The 26,521-nt window shown below is 36.1% G+C and overlaps 1 protein-coding gene across 2 annotated transcripts in view; it reads right to left on the bottom strand.

The window, feature by feature from the left end:
* Positions 1-26,521, bottom strand: part of PCMTD1 (protein-L-isoaspartate (D-aspartate) O-methyltransferase domain containing 1) — a 69,748-nt gene that overhangs the window by 30,620 nt on the left and 12,607 nt on the right. For both annotated transcript variants that reach the window (XR_015768109.1, XM_028118979.2), the window contains exon 2: positions 11,919-12,349. Coding sequence is in view for 1 of the 2 variants with exons in the window: in XM_028118979.2 (XP_027974780.1) it covers positions 11,919-12,225 (307 nt within the window). In the remaining variant the exon portion in view is untranslated. The remainder of the gene's footprint in view (positions 1-11,918; positions 12,350-26,521) is intronic.

The following is a 26,521-nucleotide window of genomic DNA, read 5'->3' as shown; positions in this document are numbered from 1 at the left end:
TTAAAAAGCTGAATGGAAATTTCACTATTTGCATGGTTTTAATTTAAAAAAGAAAAGAAAAATGAAAGGCTGTTATAGAGTTCTCTCAAGGGAGTAGCTTATCCATCAGGACAATACTGACAAAGAAATAATATTTCTACATAAAGTTTAAATTCTTTACCATTACATTTTCATTTATCATTTCTAAAAATTTTGTAATTCTAAAATGCCTGAAACCATGGGCTGAGATAGATACTATATAAATATCTCACACCACCCTACTATATGCTAAATTCTTAGAGGGCCAAGACCACATTCCATGCCTTTTGGAGCTCCCAAACTCTAGCAGAATGTGGCCATCAAGACACTTCATTGCAGAGCTGATCTTACTCTCCTGTTTTAGCATACTTCACACTTCACTTAGTATTTCTTTTACCCATAGCCATGGATAAGTGACATCGTAAGAACAAAGAAAAGGAGAGAGCAAGCCCGGGAGATGGTCAACAGATGGTACCTTGGTATACTCGCTGAGAATATGACCAAACAGGATTCACATTTCCTAAAGCTACTGTGCATTATTGCCTGCCCCATGATGCACACGAAAGTAACACACCATCTCATCTAGTTAGGCTAATTGCTTTTGAACTTCCAAAACTGAGCCAAACAGGGTTTTCCACACTACATTTTTATTATATTTTTATTTTGAAATTGGTCTCCTAGGAAAAAGTATGTGTATGTTTATTTTCTGTCTCTTATACATACTTATTTTCTGTATCTTGTATCTTAAGAACTAATTAACTCGATATGCCCCCTACTGAATGTCATTAAAAATACAATAATACGGTGGAGTTCTACTGACCTCTAAAATGTTTTAAATAACAAAAGACAGTCATCAATTACCACGTTTGAATGTTCAGAGGGCACATTAAAAAAAAGTGATCTAGAACTACCTAAACTATAAAAATTAAACCAAAATGTTTGGAGACTATCTTCAAGCCAAAATCAGATGATGCTTTAACCTACTACATTTCTATCATATTGCATTTGATTAGTATTATTAAAAAAAAAAAAACTGGTTCTACTTGAAAAATGTATTCAGATAAGAAGGGTAAATAAAAAGGTACTGATCTGTCAAAATACAACAGATAGAATTAACTCCCTTTGCAATGTTTTTATACTTTTTTAAAGTAAGTTATTCTGATTGATGCAATCTTAATGTTTTGATTTGTTGTCTCCTTATGATGGAACTGTTGCTATTCATCTGAAAACTAGAACATCCATCTGATAGCATTTAAGATCTCTCACAACTCCTTATTTTATCATAAACTGAGTCAAACAAAAATTTACTGTTTTCAAAAATAAAGTGCCTAAAAATAAACTCACAGAACACACAGTGACGTCTCTTTAATTTATACGGAATCTGAATATTTCGATAACTTGAATTTCCATAAGGAAACAAAGAATGTTAGGAAACACTGAATAAAGTTTTCCTCATTTAAAAAATTCAAATTAAACCAGTTAATTTAACATTATGTACATAAGGAAAATACTGTTCTATGAAATGAATTCATTTTACCCTTTTAAAGGAGATCCATTTAATGTAAAACAGACTTCCATATTTTCATCATCTAGCTATACTAATCAACTATTTTTTTGAAAACAAAACAAAACTAGGGCTACATGGGTAAGAGATCAATGAAAAACATCAATATTGCTGTAATTTGAAGTTTCCTGTTAAGACCAAATGCATAAGCACTATAATAGAGTGTCAAGTAAATAATCTGGAAATCAAGGCTTCTATTCAGTCTCTCAAACTGCTTTCTTAACAGAGGGAGTTTGACCTTCAGAGTTCTAGATCAAAGGGACTACACAGGTGTTCATCACTTAAAGACACCACTGGTCTCTTTTTCCTTTCCTTGCTTTCTGCTTATTGTCTAAAACCAAAGTGGCAACTTTCAGAAATAAGGTTAAAGTCTATTAAGAAAATTTCTTTAGAATGTTTTTCATATAACTTATTTTTCACATTACCTTGACGTAAAATGAAAACAATTTCATTAACATATAAAGGATTTGACAATATCATAAACAGACATGCAGAATAGACTATTAACTTCTAGTGCAAAAACACCATTTATGATTTTTTAGTGAATGAAATTAATGTAAATAACAGAGACACATCTTTATCACTAATAAACTGAATAATAATTAACATATTGAAAATAAATCTAAAAGAATGCATTATTAAAAGGTGAACTTAAATAGCAATGTCACCAATATCTCATTTATTTAGAATGTGATATGCAACTAGAACACATCAAGTGTATGATAAAAATGTAGCGTGATACTGTTTATTACAACTCATATTTGACATCTATATTAAATAGAACAGAAAAATAAAACAAAACTAAAAAAGTATACATAGCTGCGTCTAAGGAAAGGGATTAAGAGATCTAGGGTGAGAAGGACAGACACATTTCCATCATTACACCCTTTTGTCTAAAGTGTCTTGACTATACCTATAACTTTTTCCAACAAAAAACACTGGGCTAGTCAAAGAGATGAGAAAAACATGAGTATAAGATTTTCAAATTAATAAAATAAACAACAGAAAGTAATTCTGGCAGAAAGGTACAATGGAAAGGTCAATGGAAAAAAATGAAACAGTATCCGAAAGAAACTTTGTCAACACTTTCTAACACCATATCTAACAGATAAAGCATAAATTTAATTTTGTATTCAATAGTTTCCAATGCTATTTTGTATTTGCCAATGTGAAGGTTTTTCTATAAAATGAGAAAGGCATCATTTTTGTAATACATATAAAAAAATAAAAGTACTAACAGTTTACCATTATCTTTAATAAATAAAGGAAAAATAGAAATATACACAGTACACAGAAGTCAAAGTTTATTAAGACAAACAGTTACTAGAAAAACCTAGGTATCCTATGTAATATTAGATGTGATTTTTAAGGCTGGCAAAAGGCCTATTTATTAAGAGCAGTAACAAATATAACAAAATTCCAATATAATAAAATCTAGAGACTATTATTCCTTTGTAGTAGTTGGATCTAATCAAGCTCATTTATATCAGTCAAGAATCAAACCATATGTTATATAAAGGTCAATAATTATTAGGTTTAGGTGTCTATTCAATATATAGATCTCTTCTTTACATCAATGTTGACCCTATGTGACACCCAAAACTCCAGCTTTGTTCTCTGAGGCACCCTGAAAGGCTTTTTGAGTGTGGTATGCAGGGTAGAGCTGGCCTGAGGCAATCCAGGGAAATCAGGAGAGCTTCACACGTTTTAATCAAGTTTTCAGTGCCTTCAGTATTTTGTGTAAAGCTAATTTACAGAACACAGTCACAGGCAAAAAAAAAAAAAAAAAAACCACTTCATGATACATAAACTAGAAGAGCTCTCAAGATAAACTAATTTAAGATCCATCATTTCAATTGAGGACTCAGATCTAAATTCTATGGAGCAGAAGGAAAGAGAGTGGATTTAAGGTTAGATGTCCTAGTTTCCAATCCTGGTTCCTCCTCCTAACAGCTGCATAATCTCAGACCAGTCACTTACCCTTTGAAGTCTTTCCTATTGCATAAAATGGGTTCCTGGGAAAATCAAGTAAATTATGTAAAAGTGCTTCACCCACTATAAAGTACAAAATGGGTACAAATTATTAAAAATCATAACGTGCCCTCTTTGTATACAGAACTGATTAGCTATATAAGCAAAACCATAACCTCTAAGTAGTTCTCAACTCTGACTGCATACCTGGGAATTTTTAAATTATATTTAAAAGTAGATTAAATTTAATTTAAGCTGTAAATGCTTGGTTCCCAACCCAGGCAGGCAGAGGGAATCTCCTAGGGTATGGCCCAGGCCCTGCAGATAACCTTAAATGCAGCCCAGGTTGAGCACACTAGCCACATCCCTAATTTTTAAAATCTCTTTGGACTATCCAAATCTCTGTTCTCACTAATAGTAAGTGTTATCAAGAGTTAATAACTGCAAATAAAAGCATTATGGATAAAACTAAGTATTTACCACAAGAGGGAGCAGGTGAATCAGTTATTTGGTTTCTATTAACCTAGTGTAAAGTTTCTCAGTAAGAACTGAAATATATAATGTAAAAACATCTTTTAGTAAGTTCCAAAGATATTTTATTACTAATTTCAGTTGTATAAAATAAGGCATCTTTGGGAAGACTTCTAAGTAAGTTTATAAGAATTCAGGGACAGTAACATATGGTAAGCAGACAAGATTAGGTTTCACTCTGTGAACACCTCGGAGTATAACAGACATAAAATAGTGCAAAGGTAGATAAAGGAAGGGGAGTAAAAGGAATCAGCAAAAGATTAGGTAATCATTAACTAGATAAAAAGAAACATCTCATGTACTGACACTTAAGATACAATTAATTTCTTATGGTTTCTCCATCCTATATATATTACACAAAAAGAGCATATTAGAGAAAAACAAACACTCAAATGTTTACTGAGTCTGGCCACGTCAGCATAACTATTCTGAAGCTAGCTAGATATATCTAAGACTAGACTAGAGACTTGGTTCTCTGCTCTCTAGTTTAGGAAAGGCCTCATGAAGCAAATCCTGAAAAATTTTCCAGAAGTTCCAGTTCGGCCCCTCGAGCTCCTCTCAGCTGATGGATTATAAATGTGGTTTTTCTTTATTACACTTTAATCTCAGATATATGTTTACACAAAATCTGAACATACTGGTTTAAATAGTCACAGAAAATGGATCCAAACCCCTACGTAAACTACATGTCTAAAATACCAAAAACAGACATCACAATCAGCTCATTTACATATTTCCACCAAGCAGGCTAATACTCAATTCTAATATGTTTACAACTTATGACGATCTCACACATCTACAGTAGAAAATTAAAATAGATTGTTTCTACGAAAGTAAATTCAGTAAACAGAAAAAGTTGTGCTCACCTACAAAACAGAAAATAGTTCTAAAAGCTAATTTAAACAGCTTTAGTTCTTGATCTAGATTGTCTTTAATGCAATCATTTCCCCTGGAAGCCATTTTTAGGAGCTCTTTCATTCCACTGGGTATTTATTTGTGAAATACATGAAGATATGCTGGGGCCAGTGTAGTGACCAATTCACATAATATTTAGTGAACTAAATGAAGAGAACAGCCAATGAAACTGACATAATGCTTCTGCTAGTTCAGAGATGATATGCACAATTTCAAGGTTATGGGATGTGTCTTATGCACTGCTGTATCCTTGGCAGCTGGCGCGATGTTTGATATAATAATTATTTTTTGAAAGAATGGTAAGTACAAAAATGTAGCTATGGTCCCAAAGTTAAAAGGTTCACAACCAAGACTGAGGCAATGATATACAAAGCCCAAAATGTTTATTTTTCATGTCTTAATTTAAATATAAAGTACACTAGCAAAAGTCATTAAGTATATGTCAGATCTATTTTATGTTATCACAGAATGAGACATTCCACAGAAGACAGAGATAAATACATTCCATTCAAAAGAAATTTCTTATTAATTTTAGCTGTTGACAGGAATCTTCCAAAATGCAATACATATTTTCCTTTATGTACCTAAGAAAAATATGACTTCAAGTCAACTATTATCCCTATAATCATGTGAGTTTTATATAAAAGTAGAGGTATCCCAGGCTCTATGAAACTATTCTTTTAAGTGGGGAGACAACCAGAAAAAATGAAGAAAAGGAAAACCTTTTAAAGTATGCCTTTTGAGGGGCTCCTGAGTGGCTCAAGTGGTTGAGCATATGACTTTTGATTTTGGCTCAGATCATGATCTCAGGGTCATGAGATCAAGCCCCATGATGGGCTCCACTCTGGGCATGAAGCCTGCTTGGAATTCTCTCTCCCCTCTCCCTCTGCCCCTCCCCCCACCAACACACAGGCATTCTCTCTCTCTCTCAAAAAAAATAAAAAATAAAAAATAAACTTTTTATTCTTTTGAATTTTTTTTAACCCTAGCAATATGTTACTTATTCCACAAAATATTAGAATAGTCTGATGTCCGGGTTTCCACCTGAGTAATTTTTGGTAGAAAAAAAGTACCTTTCACCAGAATGAGAAATACAACAGAAAGAACATTTAGAGAATGGAGACAGAGGGGACAGTGCAGCACAACCTGCTCCTTCTGGCTCTGGGGCCCATTTCTGGCCCCTCCTGGGCCGTTCTCAGGCAAATCTCTTAATACTTTGGAAGCTCATTTTCTCTTTTGTAAGATAAAGCAAATAAACCACGTTGAGTTTTTAGGATTTAAAATTATTAACAATTTGAGGTATGTGTATGTACATATTTCCCCAAGTAGCATTGGTAATTTGGTGTTCGTGGACATGTGCACAAATGACCTCAAAAGCCACCATCTAAGGGTACAAATTTTAAGAAGTAGCGAATTCGCAAACAACAGGGATCAACTGTATTTGGTACAAGGATAATCTTGAATTGGGTATAGTTAATCCCAAAGGTAAATAAAAACTCAGGATGCTCAGAGAATCACCTAAGATTTTTCACACCACTGAGGGGATTGCCTTAAAACTTTGAAGAACAGTATGAGGAAATAGAACCAGAAATTACTATGAAAACTAAAACCCATACTATTTCCTAATATTTGATATTTTTATTACTATTGGTTGCCCAAGAATAAGCAGTAATATTGCATAAACACAAAATCATGTGTCTTTTTAGAGATAGCAGCAATGAAAGAGATGGTTGAGAGTCAGACTTCCACTCCACAACCAGAAGTGAGAGGGGGAAAAAACCCTAAGATATAGAAAAGTAATGGTAACTCAATACAGGGTGTGTGGGCAGAAAATGCTGAGAAGTCTAGCTAGTAGTAAGAAGTTTAAACAGTGACAAGCTTTACTGATTTCAGAAAATATGACTAGCCCAAATGAAATGGTTCTTTTCAAAACAGATTTGCTCAGAGCCCAAAATAAAGCACATACCAAGAGCCTCTGTAATTCCTAAAAAGAAAAAACAAAATATCCTCCAAAAAAAAAAAATGGATAGAGGAAAAACTGAGGTGTGGTTTAATGCAGAAAATGTGCTTGCTTTAAAGAGAACCCTGAGAGCCTGCAGAATGTGTTTTGTCTTATCAAAAAGAATGGGGGAGGGGAGCTGAAGACCACTCTGGATCTCCCTGATTCTCTGGCTCACAGTGAGCCAAGATAGATTTCTAAAAAAGGTGCTTAAAGGAGCATGAAAAAATATTTGAGAACTGTATTTCTAATAAAGGGCTTGTAACCAAAATACAGAAAGAACACTTACAACTCAATAATAAGAACACCCAACAACTTAATTAAAAAATGGGGGAAAGATTTGAAAAGACATTTAACTAAAGATATAGGAATGACTAGAAAACAGAGGAATAGATGCTCCTCCACATCATTAGAAGGGCAAGTTAAAAGCACAGCAAGATAGTATTTTATACCTACTATAGTAGCTATTAAAAAAACAAACAAAAAACCACACAAGCATCGGTGAATATGTGGAGAAACTAGAACCTCATTCATTGTGGGAATATAAAATAGTGCAGCCACTGTAGAAAATACTTTGACAAATTCTTAAAAAGTTAAACATGGGGCGCCTGGGTGGCTCAGTCATTTAAGTGTCCAACTCTTGGTTTTGGCTCAGGTCATGATCTCATGGGTCGTGGGATTGAGCCGCACTCAGCGGGGAGTCTGCTTGAAAGATTCTCTCCCCCTGCCCCTCCCTCCACTCACACTCTCGTGCACGTTCTCTCACTCTCAAATTAAACATATCTTTTTTTAAAAAAAGAGTTAAATATAAACTTAACATAGAGCCCAGCAATTCCACTTCCAGGAATCCACCCAAGAGAAATGAAAATGGATGGTCACCCAAACATTTGTACATTTTGAATGTTCACAACAGTATCATTCATAATAGCCAAAAAGTGGTAACCCAAATGTCCATTAAGTGGTGAATGGACAAAATGTGGTATGCCCTTACAATGAAATATTATTCAGTCATAAAAAGGAAAGAAATACTAATACATGTTACAGCCTGGAAAACATATTGCTAAGTGAAAGAAGCCATACACAAAAGACCATATATAATTGTATTTATATGAAATGTACAGAGAAGACAAATCTATAGAGAAAGAACATAGATAAGTGGTTGCCAGGGGCTAGGGTGGGGACAGGGAGTAGATTCAGCCAGGCATGAGGGATCTTTTTGGGGTGATGGAAATGTTCTCAAACTGACCTATGGTAAGGTTTGCATAACTCTGCAAATTTACCAAAACTCAGTGAACTGTATACTTAAAATGGGCAAACTTTATGGTAAGCTGTATCTCATTAAAGGGAGAAAGGGGGCTAAAATGAGAGCTAAAACATGAGTATCTCAAGTCAAAGGCAATCTATGGGCAGCTGAATGAGGGCCATTTAATGTCCTCTGGTAAAGAGATAGAGACTATAGAGACCAAACATGATGGCAACATGTAGCTTAACTAATCAGCCTTTTGGACAACATAATGCTGGCAGGGAGTTGTCTGTTAAGCACATAAGCTTGCCAACTGTTTTAACTTTAGAAACTAATGTTGTCATGCTGAGGTAGTGGCAAACATAGTATTGGAATGATTCTGGCAGTTTCTCCAGTCATTTCTATTAACTCAAGAATTAGTCAAGAGACTAAGGAACTCATTAAATTGGAAGAATCCTCATATTATAGGTTTAGAAAATGGGAGTGAATCCCTAAGCAAAAAGGATCAGAATGGAGAACCATCCCTACCTGAATCAGAAAGATGATCAGACCAATTTGCCTTCATAGACCTGATATTCATAACTCAAGTCTGGGAAGCAGAGGACTTGGGAGCCCTCTTCTCTTGGACCCTATTTTTCAACAGGACTCTTTAGGTATGAAAAGACAGTACTGAGAGGAGAATTAAATAAGTACTTGATTCTTTGTGAAAGTTCTTAGTTCTAGGAAGAGTCTTAAGGAGAAGCAAGTGGAATAACTTATCTTCAATGTGAAACTAAACAAGTTACCTAAATGAGGCACATTGGGAGTCAGAGTGATCCATTCTCCAGGTCTAGAGCAAAAATAAATTCCACTTATGAATAACTGCTTCAAGTATACTTTAATCACAAGAAATTTCCTGAGGTTAAGATAAACCTAACTTTCTCTCACTGAACAAAAGCTCTCGAAAGACTGCAGCCCATCCTCTACAGGTGTGTTTCTGGAGAGGCGGTGGAAATTCCTCAGTGTGCATTTTTCTTATCTGCAATTACCAAACCACAGACACCCTGCTCTCCCTGCCTTAGCCACAATTCCTCCAGATCATGCTCAGCATGTCCTCAAATGAGAATCCCTGCCTATGGTGAGCACCTGTCATCCCCATCTTGTGACTAGGAGAGAAACATGGCTTAGAGCCATGATGTTACAGTTACTTAATAAGGACAGAACTTCTGTTAGTAAGGTCACTGTGAGGCAATGAAGCCAAATCTGATTCACCATACTCAGTGAATTGTAGGGAACATGTAAAGACCTTTCTTTGGGTCTACCTTCTTAACTTAAAACCCTCACAAAGCAAACCAAAAAAGGAAGGGCAGGGGTAAAAAGATTAAGCTTCCTCAGTAGCTAGACAGATCCAAGATTTATTAGCTGCAATCACTAATTTCCAGACTATTCTTTCTGCCTTTCCTTCTTCTTTAAAGTGTTTTTATCTTTCTCACCAAATGACCATTTCCTATCAAAAAGAAAGAAACTTTATCTTCGTCTTGACTGCAGGGTCACACACAGATAAATCCTGGAACAAAGTCCAGTAACCATAGTCATACATGTAACTAAAGACCCTGACTCCCTGGAGTCTTGTAACAGAAGGAAAATATCAACTGCATTGTGGATCACTTACACAGGGGTCTGTTTCTCCATGCTTCCCTTTGGTACGGGTTTAAAGACATTCCAGATACGATAAAAGTGTGAGGTCACCCTACAAATGCATCTGGCCATAGGAACCTGATCTCTTGGAGACTGAGACTGAGGAACAGAGTTTAAGGGGGCAATCTCACTGCTAGCAAGGTTGCTAATTATGACCCCCCTCTTCCCTGCAGGCCTTTGGCTAAGACTGACCTCCCTCAGCATGAGCCAGCTGACAGGGCTAGAGAGGTGGAAGACAGGGTAACAGGCGCTCTGAGGCTAGCCAGACGTGCTAGGAGGCCTGGACTCCAGCCTGAAGTTGCCAGAGCTGGTCAAGAAATGCACTTTCAAGAAGGCAACTCCCATTTTTTTTAAAGCTCTCTCTACTCCCTCAACTAAGTTCCTTTGATTTGGAGACAGTCTCAAACCCTGAGATTCTTTTTTCAAAAGTTAACAAATAAGTGGGGTTCCCAACCTGCAGAGAAACTCCTGTCTCAGGAAGGGCAGGAATACCAAATTTAAATGTAAGCTGCTTAATTTCTTTCTTGGTAAAAATTAATACTTTGCTACTTTTGAGCGTATCATTATGAACCAGAAACTTAGTATGGGATGAAATAGATTGTTTTATGTATTAGGTTGTATTATGTATTAGGAACTGACTCAGTTGTCTTTATGAGATAGACATAGGTTCCATGACTAGGAAAGGAAGGAGCTAGTCAGTGTGTAAGAAAGGGGAATTTCAGGCCTGAAAATGCCTTATTAGTCATCTAATGTGACTATATAATTTACTGTCAAAATTGGGACACTTTGGGAAAGAAAAGGACATTATAAATACTGATGCTAGGACAAGAGGGATAAACTGGGACTGACCCAGCACCCTGGGACAGGTAGTCACCCTACTAGAGTATACTTATTTCTCTATTCAAAATCCTTCAATGATTCTACATCACTGCAGGGTGAATTTTAAATCAGTCTCATCCCTAGAACTATGATTATGCCTCAACTATGGCACATAACACACTGGATGACAATGGCTGATTTTCTTATGTCTCTCTACTCCTGCCAGTCTGTGAACTCAAGGACAAGAGTCTACATTGTGGGCCTTGATGCTCTACCTTAAGGCTCGTCACAAAGTAGCACTCGGTAAATACCAAGTGGCTTAGTAAAAATAATGGTTGCTCAACCTCCACCAACATCCTAAGGTCTTAGTGCTTATTTTCCTCCATCCATGCCTTTTCAACCCACATTCTGTATTTTGCAGGTGTCACTTCCTAGCTATGCAACTTGAGGCAAGTTAGTTAACCTCTCTGAGCCCCCATTTACTCACCTATATACACAGGAATCCTAATAGTATGTACGTCACAGGATTATTAGGAACATTAAATGAGTTACTCTATGTAAAGTGCTTTAAACAATGCTTCATTCTCATAGTAAGCACCCAGTAAGCTTCTCAAAGGCAGAGAGAGTAGTCTCTTTTGATCACTGCTGTGTACCTACACCAGGAATAATCCCTGACAGAACAGACAGTAAGTATGATGAAAGCTTACTGACATATACTTCTCTTGTTTTTCTCCCAATCCCTTGCTTTGCCTCACCAGTGCCATACACTCTACATCCCACAAACTCTAACAAAAACCTGGCACCATTCCCTTTAAAATGGGACATCGATGACTGACTGAACCCTCTATGCCAGCAGTCAGTCACAACCCTTTACCTGAAATAGATTACACGATACCCCTGAGTTTCCTGCCTACCAGCTGTTCAATTTTAAGTACAATGATTGGAAAAACAATTCCAAGAGTTTCTTAAGTCTGGGATTAAATGCACAAGCTAACTGTCAGGGTCAGGGCAGAGAATAAGAAAGATTACTACTGCCTTGTGTTTCTACACTTAAGAAAGGAAAAGAACTACTTTGAGTACATACATTCAAAGATATACAAATTTACAAACCCTGTAAATCATAAACAGTAATACAAACTCAGCTTACTTTTTAAAATAAAATTTCACAAAAATAAAATTACCTAAAATTAAGCCCACCATTGTACTTAAATATCCGGTTCCACTTCCCAGGTTAAGAAAAGACAATCCTGGTTGAAGTTTCAATGCTTCCATAACTTCAGAATAAATGCAAGGTGCTGACAAGTGTATGTTCCCATGCTTCCAGGCTAAGTCTTTGTAAGCATTGTCTCGGTAGCCTTCCAAATAGTAATCTCCGCGATCAATCGCTCTGAAGGCTTGCTCCACTCTTTCAGTGCGGATATACTGAGCTTCTTTTAAGTTATCAATTAAGTCATCATTATCTTCCCCAGCACTCACAGCTCCTCCCATGATAGTATTCAAATCAAATCATAAATTTTAAAATGTAATAAAATTAGCAGAAATGGCTTCCAATAATGTAGTGTGGTTTGTTTTCCCTTTAATATTGCACTTGATTTCCAAAAATAAATTAATCCTGAAAGGGAAGAATAAAAATAAACAGGTTTAAATTAACACTCACAGGAAAGTAATTCCAGTTTATTAAATATATAATAGTCATTATAACTTTTAAAGGACATATTCTGTTCCAGGCATAGTTTTAAGTTCTTTAAATATATTACTTTATTTATTCTTTTTAACAATCACAAAAGGTAGCTTAAGTTTGATCTCATCTGTACAGATGAGAAATCTGGGACACAGAAGGGTTAAGTCACCTCATACCATGAGGCCCAATTTGCTAGCCAATAGTCACATGGCTACCTAGGCCAAAATTAAAATTAAATACAGTTTAAAATCCAGTGAGGCACACTAACCACACTTCAAGTGCTTAATAGCTACATGTGGCCAGTACCTGCCACACTGAACAGAGCTGCTCTAGAAAGTGACACTGCTGGGACACAGGCCCAGGTCTTTCAGACTCCAGAAACCATGCTCTTAAGCATTAAGCCAGGTGGCCTTTGGAGTATGGTAAGTCTAGTTTAATATGCATGAATTACTTGATTGATTTAAAATTCCTAAACTTAAAAATCCACTAACACCTGAATGCTAAACATCTTAAATGCACCACATAAATTCAAAATGTTAACACAAAGTAACATATTACCTAAACACTGAATACAAAATATATATAAAAAAAAAAACAGATCCACATGTTTAAAATATAGACACCCACATACCCACAAACAAGTAGTATATATTAAGATTGTTTTATTTGGTAAGCCCTGTGGTGATAAATAAGGAGACCACAAATTTTATTAACAACTTTAATAGTATAAGCACTAGAACATATGTTACACACACAAGTACAATAAACTTCTTTAAAGTCAAATTCAGCATCTTTAAATGAAAACAAGTGCAATCTGATTAAATAAAAATGTCAATACATCATAATGAACACAATTTAATCTTTATTCAACTATAGTTAGTAAATGAATTCATATAACAATTGCTGAATTAATAAATCAAGGGAAGGAAAATGAAAAATGAAATGCCGGGACACTTGGGTGGCTTAGTTGATTAAGCGTCTGCCTTCAGCTCAGGTCACCATCCCAGGGTCCTGGGATCGAGTCCCACATCGGGCTCCTTGCTCAGCAGGGAGCCTGCTTCTCCCTCTGCCTCTGTCCCTCCCCCTGCTTGTGCTCTCTCTCTCTCTCTGACAAATAAATCTTAAAAAAAAAAAAAAAAGAAAGAAAAATGAAATGCCTGTGGCCAAAAAAAAGAGTTATGACAGCCAACTCTGGCTGTATATTCACTCTTGACTTTAGAGAAGAAAAACAACTGATGCTTCGAGCTTCATCAGGGTCCTCACACCTCTGGCACCAAGCTGCCCCAGCACTACTAGGGCAGCTGCCTCACCAGGTCCTGTCCCTGTCCCCACTGCCTATGTCCTCTTCTGTATTTTCCTATGAGCTCCTTAAACTTTCTGAGTAAATATTGTGAACTTATGTCACACTCTTATTTAACTTATTCAAACTCACTATTACAAACCTGGATGGCTCCAATGCCCCCCACACCCAAAAAAATAACTGAAAAAAATACATGGGCTCGCAGCACCATTCTCCTCAATGAGTGTATTTTACAGCACATAGTGCAAGTGGAAACGAACTTCAACAGTCTTAGTTGGACATCCTTTTATAGCCCAAGCATCTCAACTTGCTGAGCACAATTCTAGCATTTAAAGGTTTTTTGTGTGTTTTTTTTTTTTATTTTTTTTACTAACATGGCTTCTAAGCATAGGTTAACTTTTTTACCTGGTACTCAGAGAGAATTCCTTCCCAAGATGAAAGAAAAAGCGGCTACATTAGACTAGGAGGCAGCTTCAGTTGAGTCTCCAGTGTGGCACCTACCTCAGGAATTTATAAGCCTAATTCTGACTATGCAGACACTTAATGGCTCTCCTGGAAATGCTCTATTTTACTAGTTTGAAAAATTATTCCACAGAGTGACCTAATCCTTCTCAGGTCCTTCTGAACTCTAACCTGTCCAAAATTATCACAGCAAAATAAGCAAACGCTGACTTCACTACACAAAAGCACACACTCTTGGTGAGAAAGGCAAAGAAGTATCAAACCAACACGAACTACTACCATTTGCTGACGGACACTGGGAATTAAAGGCTAAGGATATGGCTGGTATTAAAGCAAAAGACCAGATGACACTTTTAAGAAACTACACATAGTTGGGTACCTTCCAAGTACCATATGACCTCTATCATGTAGGCCTGTGATTTTTCTTTTTTAAGCCTGAACCCTTTTGAGAATCTGATATTTCTGGCCCCTTTCTCTAATTAAAAAATGAATGAATGAGAAGTTTTACAACCAACTTCAGAAGGATCCTGAGTGCCTACAGACCCATGAGTTGAATCTAATTTAAGGACATCTATTAGTTGCAACAGAGTCAGCCACAGATACTAACAAGGGAGGGAGAATTACATTTCCATTTTAGAAAGTGCAGTGTAATTTGTGTTTCTGAACTACTGCAGCAAACCAGAGACCAGGTACTCAGAAAGCTGGGAAACACATCACCTCGTTAACAAGAAGCCACGCAAAAATTTGAAGACAGATTTGCCGGACTCTTTTCTATTTTGATAGGAAAGACAAATACATCTGGACACAAAACTGTAAGGTATCCAGGAGGGAGGTGGTCAGGAAAGGTTTTCTGGAATAGGACGTGCAATCTGCTACAATGCATCGTTTCTTTAACGCAAATTATTAGCTCACATTTAGTATATAAGGTAATGATGTGCAGATAAAGAAGAAGTTGTGGTGGTTGCCATGTTCATGTTTTGAAGTGACAGCTTACACATATTAAAAAGATGGGTGTTATATGCAAACAATGAATCATGGAACACTACATCAAAAACTAATGATGTAATGTATGGTGATTAAGATAACACAATAAAATAAAACTAAAAAATAGAAAGATACCTTAGCGACTTAAGAAAACTTCCAGCAAAAAGCTAAAAATAGAGAGTGCCTACCTCCAAGGCAATTCAAGGGTCTAGGGAAGCTGTGAATGCTGACGAAAAAAATGTTAAGACAATGTCTCTGGATTAAAGCAACAGACGAATTGAGGCTATACCCAGATTCAGATTTTTAAATTTTGATAAAAATATACATGTGCAAATAAAACAATATCCATAAGCAAATTATCTTCTAGAGCCTAAATTTCAGAGGAAGACGAACCTTAGGGTTTAAGGCTATGAAGGACTGACTGACTGTAATGCTACTTGCAAATTCCAGTAGATTTAGCTATGCTAAAAATTTTATTAGGATTGCTATTGTTCTTGTTGGTAAACTGGTTACACAGTTGCACAGGTTTTCAGTGGTATGTTCTGAGGCTATTGTTCCCACAAGTCCTGTTGTTTTGCAAAACATTAGTAGGTGTTTTCAGATGTTATAGAAAAACCCAGTACTGGACTTCTCAGGCCCTTGTAAGAACCTCAGGAAACCTGAGGGACCTCAGGAGAAGAGCTGGCATGAAAAACTACAAAATGGGATGAGCAGAGCCATGGTAGAGTTATACAGGGGTGTTATGGAACACCAGCCCAGACATGGGGGTGGACACAAAAGGATAGGAAAATTTCCTAAATATGAAGACGTGGTAAGCACAGAGGCAGAAGGAAGGAGAGGTGTTCAAAACAAGCAGAAAAGACAAGGAGACAAGAGGCAATACACCCACCCACTTAAGGCACTACAAATAGTACCGAAGAGCTGAAGTGCAGGAATAGAAAGCAGTACTTGGTGAGGCTAAAACAATAAAGAGGAATGAAAAATGAAGCTTGTAGGCCACACACACACATGCAGCTTGGACTTCCTCCCACAGACAATGGAGCCAGCAAAGACTTTTTAAAGAATGAGAAACATACTGTATGACTAATTTTAAAATAAGATGTAAAGGAAAAACCAAAACTGTAAAAGAAAGAGAATATAATTATACATTATTTGGTCTGGGGAAGACAATGTTTACATAGTCAGAACAGTGAAAACAATTGCTGATTCCATTTGAATAGTCATTTAACCATAATAGGACGAAAGGGAAGCGGTAAAGAGGGGTATGGAAGTTAATACCTCATCTGTGATTATAGGAAAGTAAATGCTATCTAAAATTCATGAATTTAAAAAGAGCATCTTAGTTAGCAACATGGAGGTAACTTCCCTACTATGAAATAGCTGAATGCATTAAGATCCCCCCGGAGTGTGAGCCTCCAGGTGGAAACAGGTAAAGCCAGGAACTGCTATACTTTGTCTTCAGGGTATCACCTGACTTTCTAAATTGTGTACATGCATTATTTGAACAAAACTGACAAGTAAAGGTGAAAATAAAGGGAATACTTAAATATATATGTGTGTGTGTTTTTTAGACCAGAATAAGATAAAAGACACACAGAACATAATTTCCTAAGGAATAAAAATACATTTAGCAAATAGGCTACAGTAGAAAAATCAAAGAACAAAAAAAGAGAAAATACAGTAATAATTTATACTACAGAGCTTCAAAGATAAGTCATTTTATCATATACATAGCTTCTGATGGGGTGGAAAATGAATTATTATAAATTACATTTTCATAACGTTGACCAATTCAGTGATAGTATTATGTGCATTTGTAGAAAATTTGAAAACAAAGAAATAAAAATTATTCATAACCCTAATATTCAAAGAGCCACTGTTGGGCGCCTGGGTGGCTCAGATGGTTAAGCGTCTGCCTTCAGCTCAGGTCATGATCCCAGAGTCCTGGGATAGAGTCCCGCATCAGGCTCCCTGCTCCTCAGGAGCCTGCTTCTCCCTCTGCTTCTCTATCTCTCTCTCTCCCTCTCTCACTCCCTCTGTCTCTCATGAATAAATAAATAAAATCTTTAAAAAAAAAGCCTTTAAAAAAAAAAAAACACAAAGGGCCACTATTAATATTTACTTTCTAAGCATCTATACGCTTTCTTAACACAATATTACTATTATACTGTATATACTATTTCAAACTTTTGCTTAATATGTCTTAAGCATTTTCATGCCATTAAAAATTCTTCCAAAATCCAAGTGTGATATCCCACCACATGGAGGCACCAAAATGAAATCAGCCCCCTAACTGCTGGGCCATGAATTTTGGATCATAATTAATGTACATGTGAGGAGTTTGCAAGTTAAAATCTGTAATAAATATTGTGATAATTCAATAATAATCCTCTAACTTGAATTATACTTCATTTTTTATGAGTAAAACAAACACTATTAAAAGGCCATTACAGCATTAAGTCATGGAAGCATTTGCCATTTGTTAATTCTGAGATAATTTCATCTCAATCATGGAAAAGTGCCAAATACAAGTCAAGAGACCAAGGTCTAGCCTTGGTCCCACTGATAACTTTTCTGTATGGCTCTGGGCAGCTCTCCAGAACATCATTTCCTCACCTGTGAAATGAAGAGACTAAATTCTATGATTCCTAAGGTTCCCCAGAGCTCTAATTTCCCTGCTATGTTGGCATCAAACCCATATTTGAGTACAGCTCAGTTTTAGTTATCCAGGAATGTCGGTCCATGCCTCAGCATCTCTGTTACTTTGGTCACATTTTTTGGTGCCCCACTCCTGCCATTTTCTCTAACATGGAAAAGAAAAAAAAAATTAGGTATGTTCAAGTCCTGCATTAAACAAGAAAAGGTAAAGGCAAAAGAGAGAAGCATCCGAAAATAAAAGACAGAACAGCTTACGTAGTTATGTCTGTTTGAGAAGGAAGTTGTCATATTTACTTACAGAACACAATTTCACTCCTTGGCATTTTCTTTCTAGTACCTGTGTTTGGGGTACATACATTCACATAAGCTCACCTGAAATGATTTGCAAGGTGTTCCAAAAGTGGCTTCTAGTCTTTCAAAACAAGATATGTAGCTTTAATGTATTTTGTTTAGGGGAAGACCTACTGAAGGCCCAGGTCAATATTACAGTGTCTTTCAGGCAGCTTAGGGATGTTTTATGGAAGGTTAAAGACAAGTCAATGGAGGCAGGAAGCAAACAGATGGCAGACAGATGTCCCAGAGTCGGAGAACAGAATGAATGCTGACTCTCTTTCTTTCCTTCCTAGCAACCGGTGGCAAGCAGCCAACTGCTGCTTGCTGCTCCTTTCTCTGCAAAGGTGAGGACAAAGCTCACCCAGCTTTGGAAGTAAAGGAGACTGGTGATTCAAAGGAGAACACACCATTTGAGGGCATGAACAAAGCAATCTTTCTTCCTCATGCCCTCAAAGACTCTGTCATGGGGGTCCTGCACGAAGGCTGCTTTCAGTGTGGAGACAACGACACAGAAGAAATTTTCTCAGTGACGGCAAATAGCTATGATGAGACATAAATACAGAATCATGAAAAGACAAGAAGAGGCTAATGAAGGGGTTCAGAACAAGTCTCCCCAAAATGTGCTTCTTTAACAAGTGGACCATTTTGAGCTGAAGGCAATCAAGACCCTAAAAAACTTTTACCTCCCTTTAAACCTACCTAAAAGAATTTAGGTAAGGATCCTGGCCCAGAAAGAGAGCTATTACCAAGATACAACCTTTTTTTTTCTTTTTTAATCTGAATGACCTATCTGTATAGCAGGACAAACATCTAATTACCAAACATCTGCTCTTCTTAATCGTCCTGTGAACCACCTCCTCCCCTGTGACATCTCAGGCCCCTATCCTACTTCTTAGCTCATGAGGGCATGTAAGCCTCAACTGCTCGCCCAGCTTATCCTTGGGTCTCCCCGTCTTTGTGGAGCTCCCATATATATACAATTAAATTTTTCTCCTGCTAATCTGTCTTATGTTAATTTATCAGACCAGCCAAAGAACCTAGAATAGTAGAAGGAAAAATTTTTCCTCCAACATTAAAGGTCCACTACTCATTGTGTCAATCTTATTTATTTTTTTTACTAGTAATAACATATACATGCAATTTCCTATTTCTTCACCAAAACTCTATGAAGAAGCACTAACTTCATTTTACTAATGAGGAAACCAAAGTTCGGAGAGACCAGGAGACAAGCTCAGAGCTCGTGAGTAGCTGAACCACAACTCAAATCCAGTTTGGCAAGCCATAAAATCCTCCTGAAGCAGAACAATTTGCAAAGAGGCCCCTGGCCCATAATTCGAAGGCAGACTTTGTGTCCCCTTGCCTGAAAAGATTCAGATCTCTCTCTCTCTCTCTAACTCTCATTTCCTCTTTTTCCTCCCTTTTAGTACTCTTGGTTCCAAAAGAAGAATGGAATGGTGGAAATAAAGCAGCTGATGTCATGTACTGACTGCAGCCTCAGGCAAATTATTTAACCTGTGATCTTCAGGTTCCTTGCCTATAAAATGGGAAAAATAATAACCACATCATAAATTTGTAAACAGTGAATAGTGCACCGCACATAAAGCTTCTAATGTACACATGTCCAATAAGTAATTCACTTTCTTTCGCATCTAGGACAAAAAAGACACATTTGAAACCTTCATTCGTAAACCCAGAAGACCAGAAAGGGAAAACAAAAAAAGTGTCAGTTCTGAAATCTAGTGATCACCTAGTGACTTCCTTAAGACAGAATTACAGAATGAAAATGTAAATCCTAAAGTTAAAGGTGTTAGGAAAAAAAGCCAAGGAACGGTGTATACAGAAGCAAAAGGAAAAATATAGCCATTTACATGTAAGTTGATTGAGAGAGATTAATGTAAAAACAAAACAAAACAAAAAACCCAAAAAACAATGCAGTGCTTTCCATCATGCTCTGGGCCACAAACTCAGCCAAGAGGCCTAAATTAGGACCAGCTGCCCTCCGTACTCCCTTACATGGGCTCAGGCAGCAGTCAGGTACTGAACCTCTCTTGGGTAGCTTACTAGCTAACTTCCACGTGTGCTAATTTTCTCTAATGGAGCATTTGTTATATAAATTAGCAAAAATTAGCTGTCTTGTACAGTTTTCTTTGGTTCGACACGTTTTCTGTCCAAACTGCAAACTCAATAATTAATAAAGATAAAATAAAATGAAGATAAAATATTTAAAATATTCATCACACTTGTAAAGGTGTTACCAAGCATTTAATAAATGATGATTAAACATAAAACACTGTAAGAGTAAATTCTAGCTTTCTACTCCAGGACATCCTTTCAAATTTTAACATACCTAACAGCTACAGCTAAGTGAAAGTTTATTTTTCCTTCATAGTCCCTTGAACTCTGGAATCTTCACAAACCACTGTCTCAAGATAATTAAAGATTATCTGCTCGCTCCCCAACCCTTCAATTCACTACTACAAATTGTTTCAAATAACAAAAGAAAGTTCTGTTGGAAGCAAGTAGGTTCTGTATTTTAATATTTGGCAAGTTTTAAGATGCCTATATTCATAGATGTAGACTTTTCAGTCATATTTTCAATTCTATTCCAGTCTTGCTTCCTATGCCTTTTCCTTCTCTCTACCTCCACCCTCATTCTTTTAATTTTCCTATTCTCCTTGCCTGGGGCAGTGACGATCAGCATAAACTCAAAACAAGATGGAGAAACAGTAGGAGATAGCTCTATGGGAGTTCAAGGTATAGGATGTAAAGGGATGGGGGAATATAAAACATTTTTAAAGGACAAGATGAGGCAACTTAAGCTGAAATTTCATCATTTTGAAAGTTACAGGATTTCATGTATCTCCAATGTCTCCTCCACTCCTTTTACTTAAACATCTGAATATATGACCTCTTTAAACCTGTATCACTACACAAGCATGTGTCCATATTCCTAAACACAATCACACCCTTATACTACAAATGCCCTCAATATGCAAAGTTCCATGTATCTTTGACCTAACAAAATCATCAGAGAATAACTGCCTCAGATTTTAGGATTATTGCTTAACATCTTCAATTTTTCAAGAAATGTAAGTAGTGCTCTAGTAACCATCCTTAACACTTAAAAATTTTCCTTACAGAAGCTACAGCCTAGAAAACCTTTCAAACAGAAGAATTGTTTACCCCCTGTAACTCAGGAAAAGTCTGAAGCAGAACACTGAAATGACTACTGAGCTTTCTGGTTTTAACCCATTACATGACAATGTTCTTAGGAAGTAATGAGATCAATAAGGAAGCATGAGAGAAGAACATAGACATTTTTGGCTCCTCTTGGGTCAGGCTTTTAAAGTTGGGCTTATTTTATTTGAAAAATTTTTAGTTCAAAAAGAACAATATTCAAATAAAAAATAAAACAATAGTCCAAAGCAAAATTCCACAATCTGGGAGTTCGGATGGTCTGTATCTGTTCCCTTCCACTAGTATATCACAAACCAATATACGAGCTCACACCAAAGATATTCTTTCTGTGTATTATCGTACTGTGGAATGCAAAGACTGGCCTTGTCACATTATGGTTTTGAGCAAACTGATACCTTTTCTGGCTTTGGTTTTTTCACCTGGAAGATGCTGTCATGTCACTTAATCAAATTTTCTCAATGGCACCTATAAAAACTTTAAAAATGTCTAAGTGTATTTGCTATACAAAGATAAAGAATATAAACAGGTTAACTATAAAGTTTTTTTGGCCTTATAAAATGGCATCTTTCCAAAGTCCAAGATGATCATTTTATCTATGGACAGGCAGTGAAAGCTATATAGAATAAAATACCTAGTTATATATCATTCTTAATTTTTCAGCGTTTCAATAGCAACTCATATAATTTCATTAACTACCCCAAGGTATTTACACAGGACAGGTGGTATTACCTGCACCATGCAAATGAAGAAAACCAACTGAGAAAGAACAAATTGGATATTTTGGTCTTATTCATAGATCTAATGGCATGTACTACCACTAATATTCACATTATCAGAAATAAGAAAACACAGCAACTAGAAATGTAGGTCTAAGACCTGACAAATACACACACACATTTGATACTAATACCTTCATCTCATTTATTGGGACAAATAATTCTATCCCTATTTTTACTCATGACCCAGAGAAAGTTTAAGAAGTTCTTTAAAATAAACTGTAATCAGGGATGCCTGGGTGGCTCAGTCAGTTAAGCCGTCAGCTCAGGTCATGATCCCAGGGTCCTGGGATTGAGCCCCATGTCGGGCTCCCTGATCAGTCTGCTTCTCCCTCTGCCCCTTCCCCACTGCTCATGCTCTCTCTCTCTCAAATAAAGAAATAAAATCTTTAAAATAAAACTGTAATTATAAGACCACCATAATTCTATAGGCTCTAAAGTAATGGCTAGGAAGCACACCTTAATTTCAAAATGATCACTCTTTCATCAATAGTTCTTTGTATCAACAATAAAACTCATTTGGAGAACACCATGCAAACTAAACAACCAAAATGCTGTGAAAGCTTGTTAAACCATAGCCCAGTACCTCCCTCCAGGCTTCATTTAACAAGTTCTTCACCACTGGTCCAGCAAGTTGAATAACACCCAGGGACATTGAGGATAGAAAATAAAAAAATGGCTTCAGTTCAGTTCGGTAGACAGTCTTTGTTCATGGAAATTAGTCTCTTAAATGGTTTGTGTATTTAAAAAAAAAGTTTTAAAAATTACTTTTGACTACAATAAATTCATAGAACTGAAGGTTTTTAATAATTTAAGGAATTATTTCATATTAATTAGATTGATGGTCAAACTATGTCCTCATAACTGAGTATAATTATGTTTATTAACAGTACACGTTAAAATAACTAAATGCTCTGTCAACAAAAAGTTACCCAAAGCAATTAGATTGCCTGACATTTGGATATTTTAAGTTTTGCACAAAAAGACTTCTATTTGTTGATTTCCTCATTCAAATAACAAAAACTGATCCTCGACTTTTGCCTCAGCAACTATGATAAGCATGGAGGATTCAGAGACCATACTCTAGAAGCTAAACTCAAATTAAAGAGCTATCTTAGGAGCTAAGAACAGCACAAGAGCTCACTTCATTTCACGGATAAAGAATTGAGCCCCAGCAGCTGCCTTGTCCAAGATCACACAAGTTAGAAAGAAACCCAAGTTCTATAAGTCATTTTATAATAATCTAGATAAGAGAAAATCTGTTCAAACATTAGAACATATAAGGCCAAAAAGACCTAATTTACTCTTTTTAGATTTCTTGAAATTGAGCAGAATGCTTCTTTTAAAAAGAATTTTTTATTAATTTCAATAATTACTGATAGTAAGCAATATTACTAAAACCTGACTTTATGACAGCTTGCTGGGAGATCGTAAGGAAAAAAAATGCCCAATTTAAACTATTACAGAAAACATAATAAAAGTCAGATAGCTAAAATCATTTTTTCTTACTTGAAGCTATTCATATTCTTCACAACAAAGTTTATGAATTATTATCAATCTCTGGACAATAATTATTTAACAATGTATTAAATATATCTAGACTGAATCCCCACAGGTTATAGTGGTGAGTTACAACAGTAAGCAATATAAAATTCTGGTCTGAATTCAACAGGATTTATATCAATAGGAATATAACAATTTTACTTTACTCATTTGATAACCTTAGAAAGATTATTTATAGATTGAATACTAGTATGTCAAATTATGATTTCATATCAAGTTATAGATTCATTATTCAGTTATATTCTAATAGAATGTTTCTCAACGTAAGTAAAAATTATACTGAAAAGAGCATATAATATAGTGTGGGTTCTAGATTGGAACCCTAATTCTGTAAATTCTAGCTGTGTTAATATTAATAACAATAATTACCTCACAGGATTCATATGAGAAGTATCTGGATAATGTATGTAAACTGCCTATAGTCCCTGGTCACATACCAAGTACTCAATAGGTGTTACCTGTTTCTATTAACACAGTCCTATTTCATCCGCTCACAAAAGAACATGTTCCCATTTCAAGAAGCATTTGTTCAATGCATAAAAATCTGTATCTAGTAATAATATATAATATATATAAAATACTTTGGATTTTAGGTGCCAGTTTTCATTGAGATCTCAACAGCTCTATGGTGTTTCTGAGGGAAACCAAAGCACGGAAAGATGGGGAAAGACCCTGGGGACATATCTTGTGATGCTGGATGGAATGAGAGGAATCACCATGAACTCATTATTTGACTTGGAATACTGCATGTATACACACACACACACACACACAGAAAAACTACAAAGCTATAGAAAACAAATATACATACATACTTTTCCTTGTTTATGAATGCCTCAAAGATAGACAATGTCAAAAAAAACCCAAACTCTTCTTGAAAAGGTGTACAGGAAAACATGTTTTGCATTTTTATTTACTACATTCTCCTATCTATTAATAGTAATCTCCCCATTCCCCATTCTGAAGACATTCAGGTGCCCACCCTTCCATCAGTAGCATGACTCTGGCATCTCTGCTGCAGTCTTCTCTGCTCCCAGCTCTCACAAGCATCCTGGGCATCTTCAACAACTATTCAAGCCCCAAAGGTAACAACCACCACAACACCTTTAACTCCAAGGACCTACTCACCCACTGTCCAACCTCTGCATCCTTATTTTATCCCACAATCACATCTTACACATTGTTTGCCCATTCTTTTTCTACCACTACATTTAATCTTCAGTGTCACTAGTGGTACAGCAAAGATTTTCCATAAAAGACCAAAGAGTAAATACATCAGAATTTGCAGCCCTTGGTTTCTGTTAACAACTACTGAATTCTGTGCCAGTAAGAGCAAAATCAGCCACAAACAACATGTAAAGGAAGTACGGCTGTGTTCCAAATGTTTTATTTATTCATGAACACTGAAACTTCCATTTAATTTTCACACACTACTTTTCTAATTTTTTTTCTAACCATTTAAAAATGTAAACACCATTCTTAGTTTGCAGACTATTCAAAAACAGGCAGTGGGCCAAGTTTGGCTCATGGGCCATAATTTGCTGACACCTATCAGGATCACTTTTGCAAATATTGTCAGTATAAAGAGTTACACAAAGGCTGGTAAAATGTCCAAGAGATCTTAAAAATGTGTTCAGAAAGTCAACCTGAAAGCAACCCAGGCATGTATACCACATTTTCTAAATCATTCCTGTGAGGTACAGACCTAACTAGCATAGGTTACAAGAGCTTTTTCTGGCACCTTAATTCTTTATAGTTGAAGAACTGTGGCAGTTGCAATAAAATGAGTAGAATAAAATGAGTCAAAAACAAATGATAGATTTCCCAGGCTCTCCAAAGTAGAGTGTTCCCATGAAAACTTTCCTAAGCCAAACTGGCATTTAAGCAAAAGGTATTCCCTCTGCTTTCTGATGCCACTTGGCTTTAAGAAAGACCTACATTAGTATGGTAATGGCTCTTTTCCTAAAAGTGAAAATCCTCTACAGATTTCTTTCAGTTAAGGAAAACAGGTACTAATGCAGGTCTTTCATAAAAGCCAAGTGGCACAATGAGACCTTTCAGAAAGCGGAGGATACCTATATATTGCTGACATTTGAAATCTCATTCTAGAACTTTAAAATTTCAAAAGTTTGTAATCCATGAGACCAAAGGCATAATCCATATAAGCCCCCCAAATACACCACTTTGATATTTGTGAAAAAGTCAAGAAAAATAATAAAAAGTAAAGAAGAAAACCTCTAAAATTATCCAGTATTGTTTTCTGTGCATATAAGCCCCTAAAAATACACCACTTTGATATTTGTGAAAAAGTCAAGAAAAATAATAAACTGTAAAGAAGAAAACCTCTAACATTATCCAGTTCACCCTGTCATGCACGGGGGAAAACTACTTGTTCAAGGTCATACTTACAAGATTCAAGGCTCCAGAGTCTTGGTTGAGTTTCTTTCCAATACATCATTAAAATAAAAGCTCAAAAAGTGACACCTTTTCTGAGATAACATGTGCTTGTCTATTTTTAAAGCAACAAAACCTTCATATTGTTAAAATAAGACTGGGAAGAAGTGTAGAGTCCTTACTAAAAGTGTAGAAAGAGCTGCTAATATTTGAGTCAGTGTAGTAAAAAGAAAGGCCTGCTCAAATATCTGGTCCAGGGACTAGGACTCCATTTTGATATTTAAATGCGAGAGAATACAGAAGGCCAGCAAGAAATAGTCAAGATCAGCTGATTGGGAACAAAATATAAAAATAGCAACTGGCCTTTAAGTCAAAAGGAGTCTACCATCATTTTAGCTGGGAGAAAGGTTTAGAATAGCCAAGGGAGCAAAAGCA

The sequence above is a fragment of the Eumetopias jubatus genome, unplaced genomic scaffold, assembly GCF_037043125.1.
Source record: "Eumetopias jubatus isolate StellerSeaLion01/CBP00866 unplaced genomic scaffold, mEumJub1_p1.0 scaffold_4, whole genome shotgun sequence".
Taxonomy (NCBI): domain Eukaryota; kingdom Metazoa; phylum Chordata; class Mammalia; order Carnivora; family Otariidae; genus Eumetopias; species Eumetopias jubatus.
The sequence above is the reverse complement of the archived record's forward strand: the minus strand, read 5'-3'. Positions and strand labels throughout refer to the sequence as shown.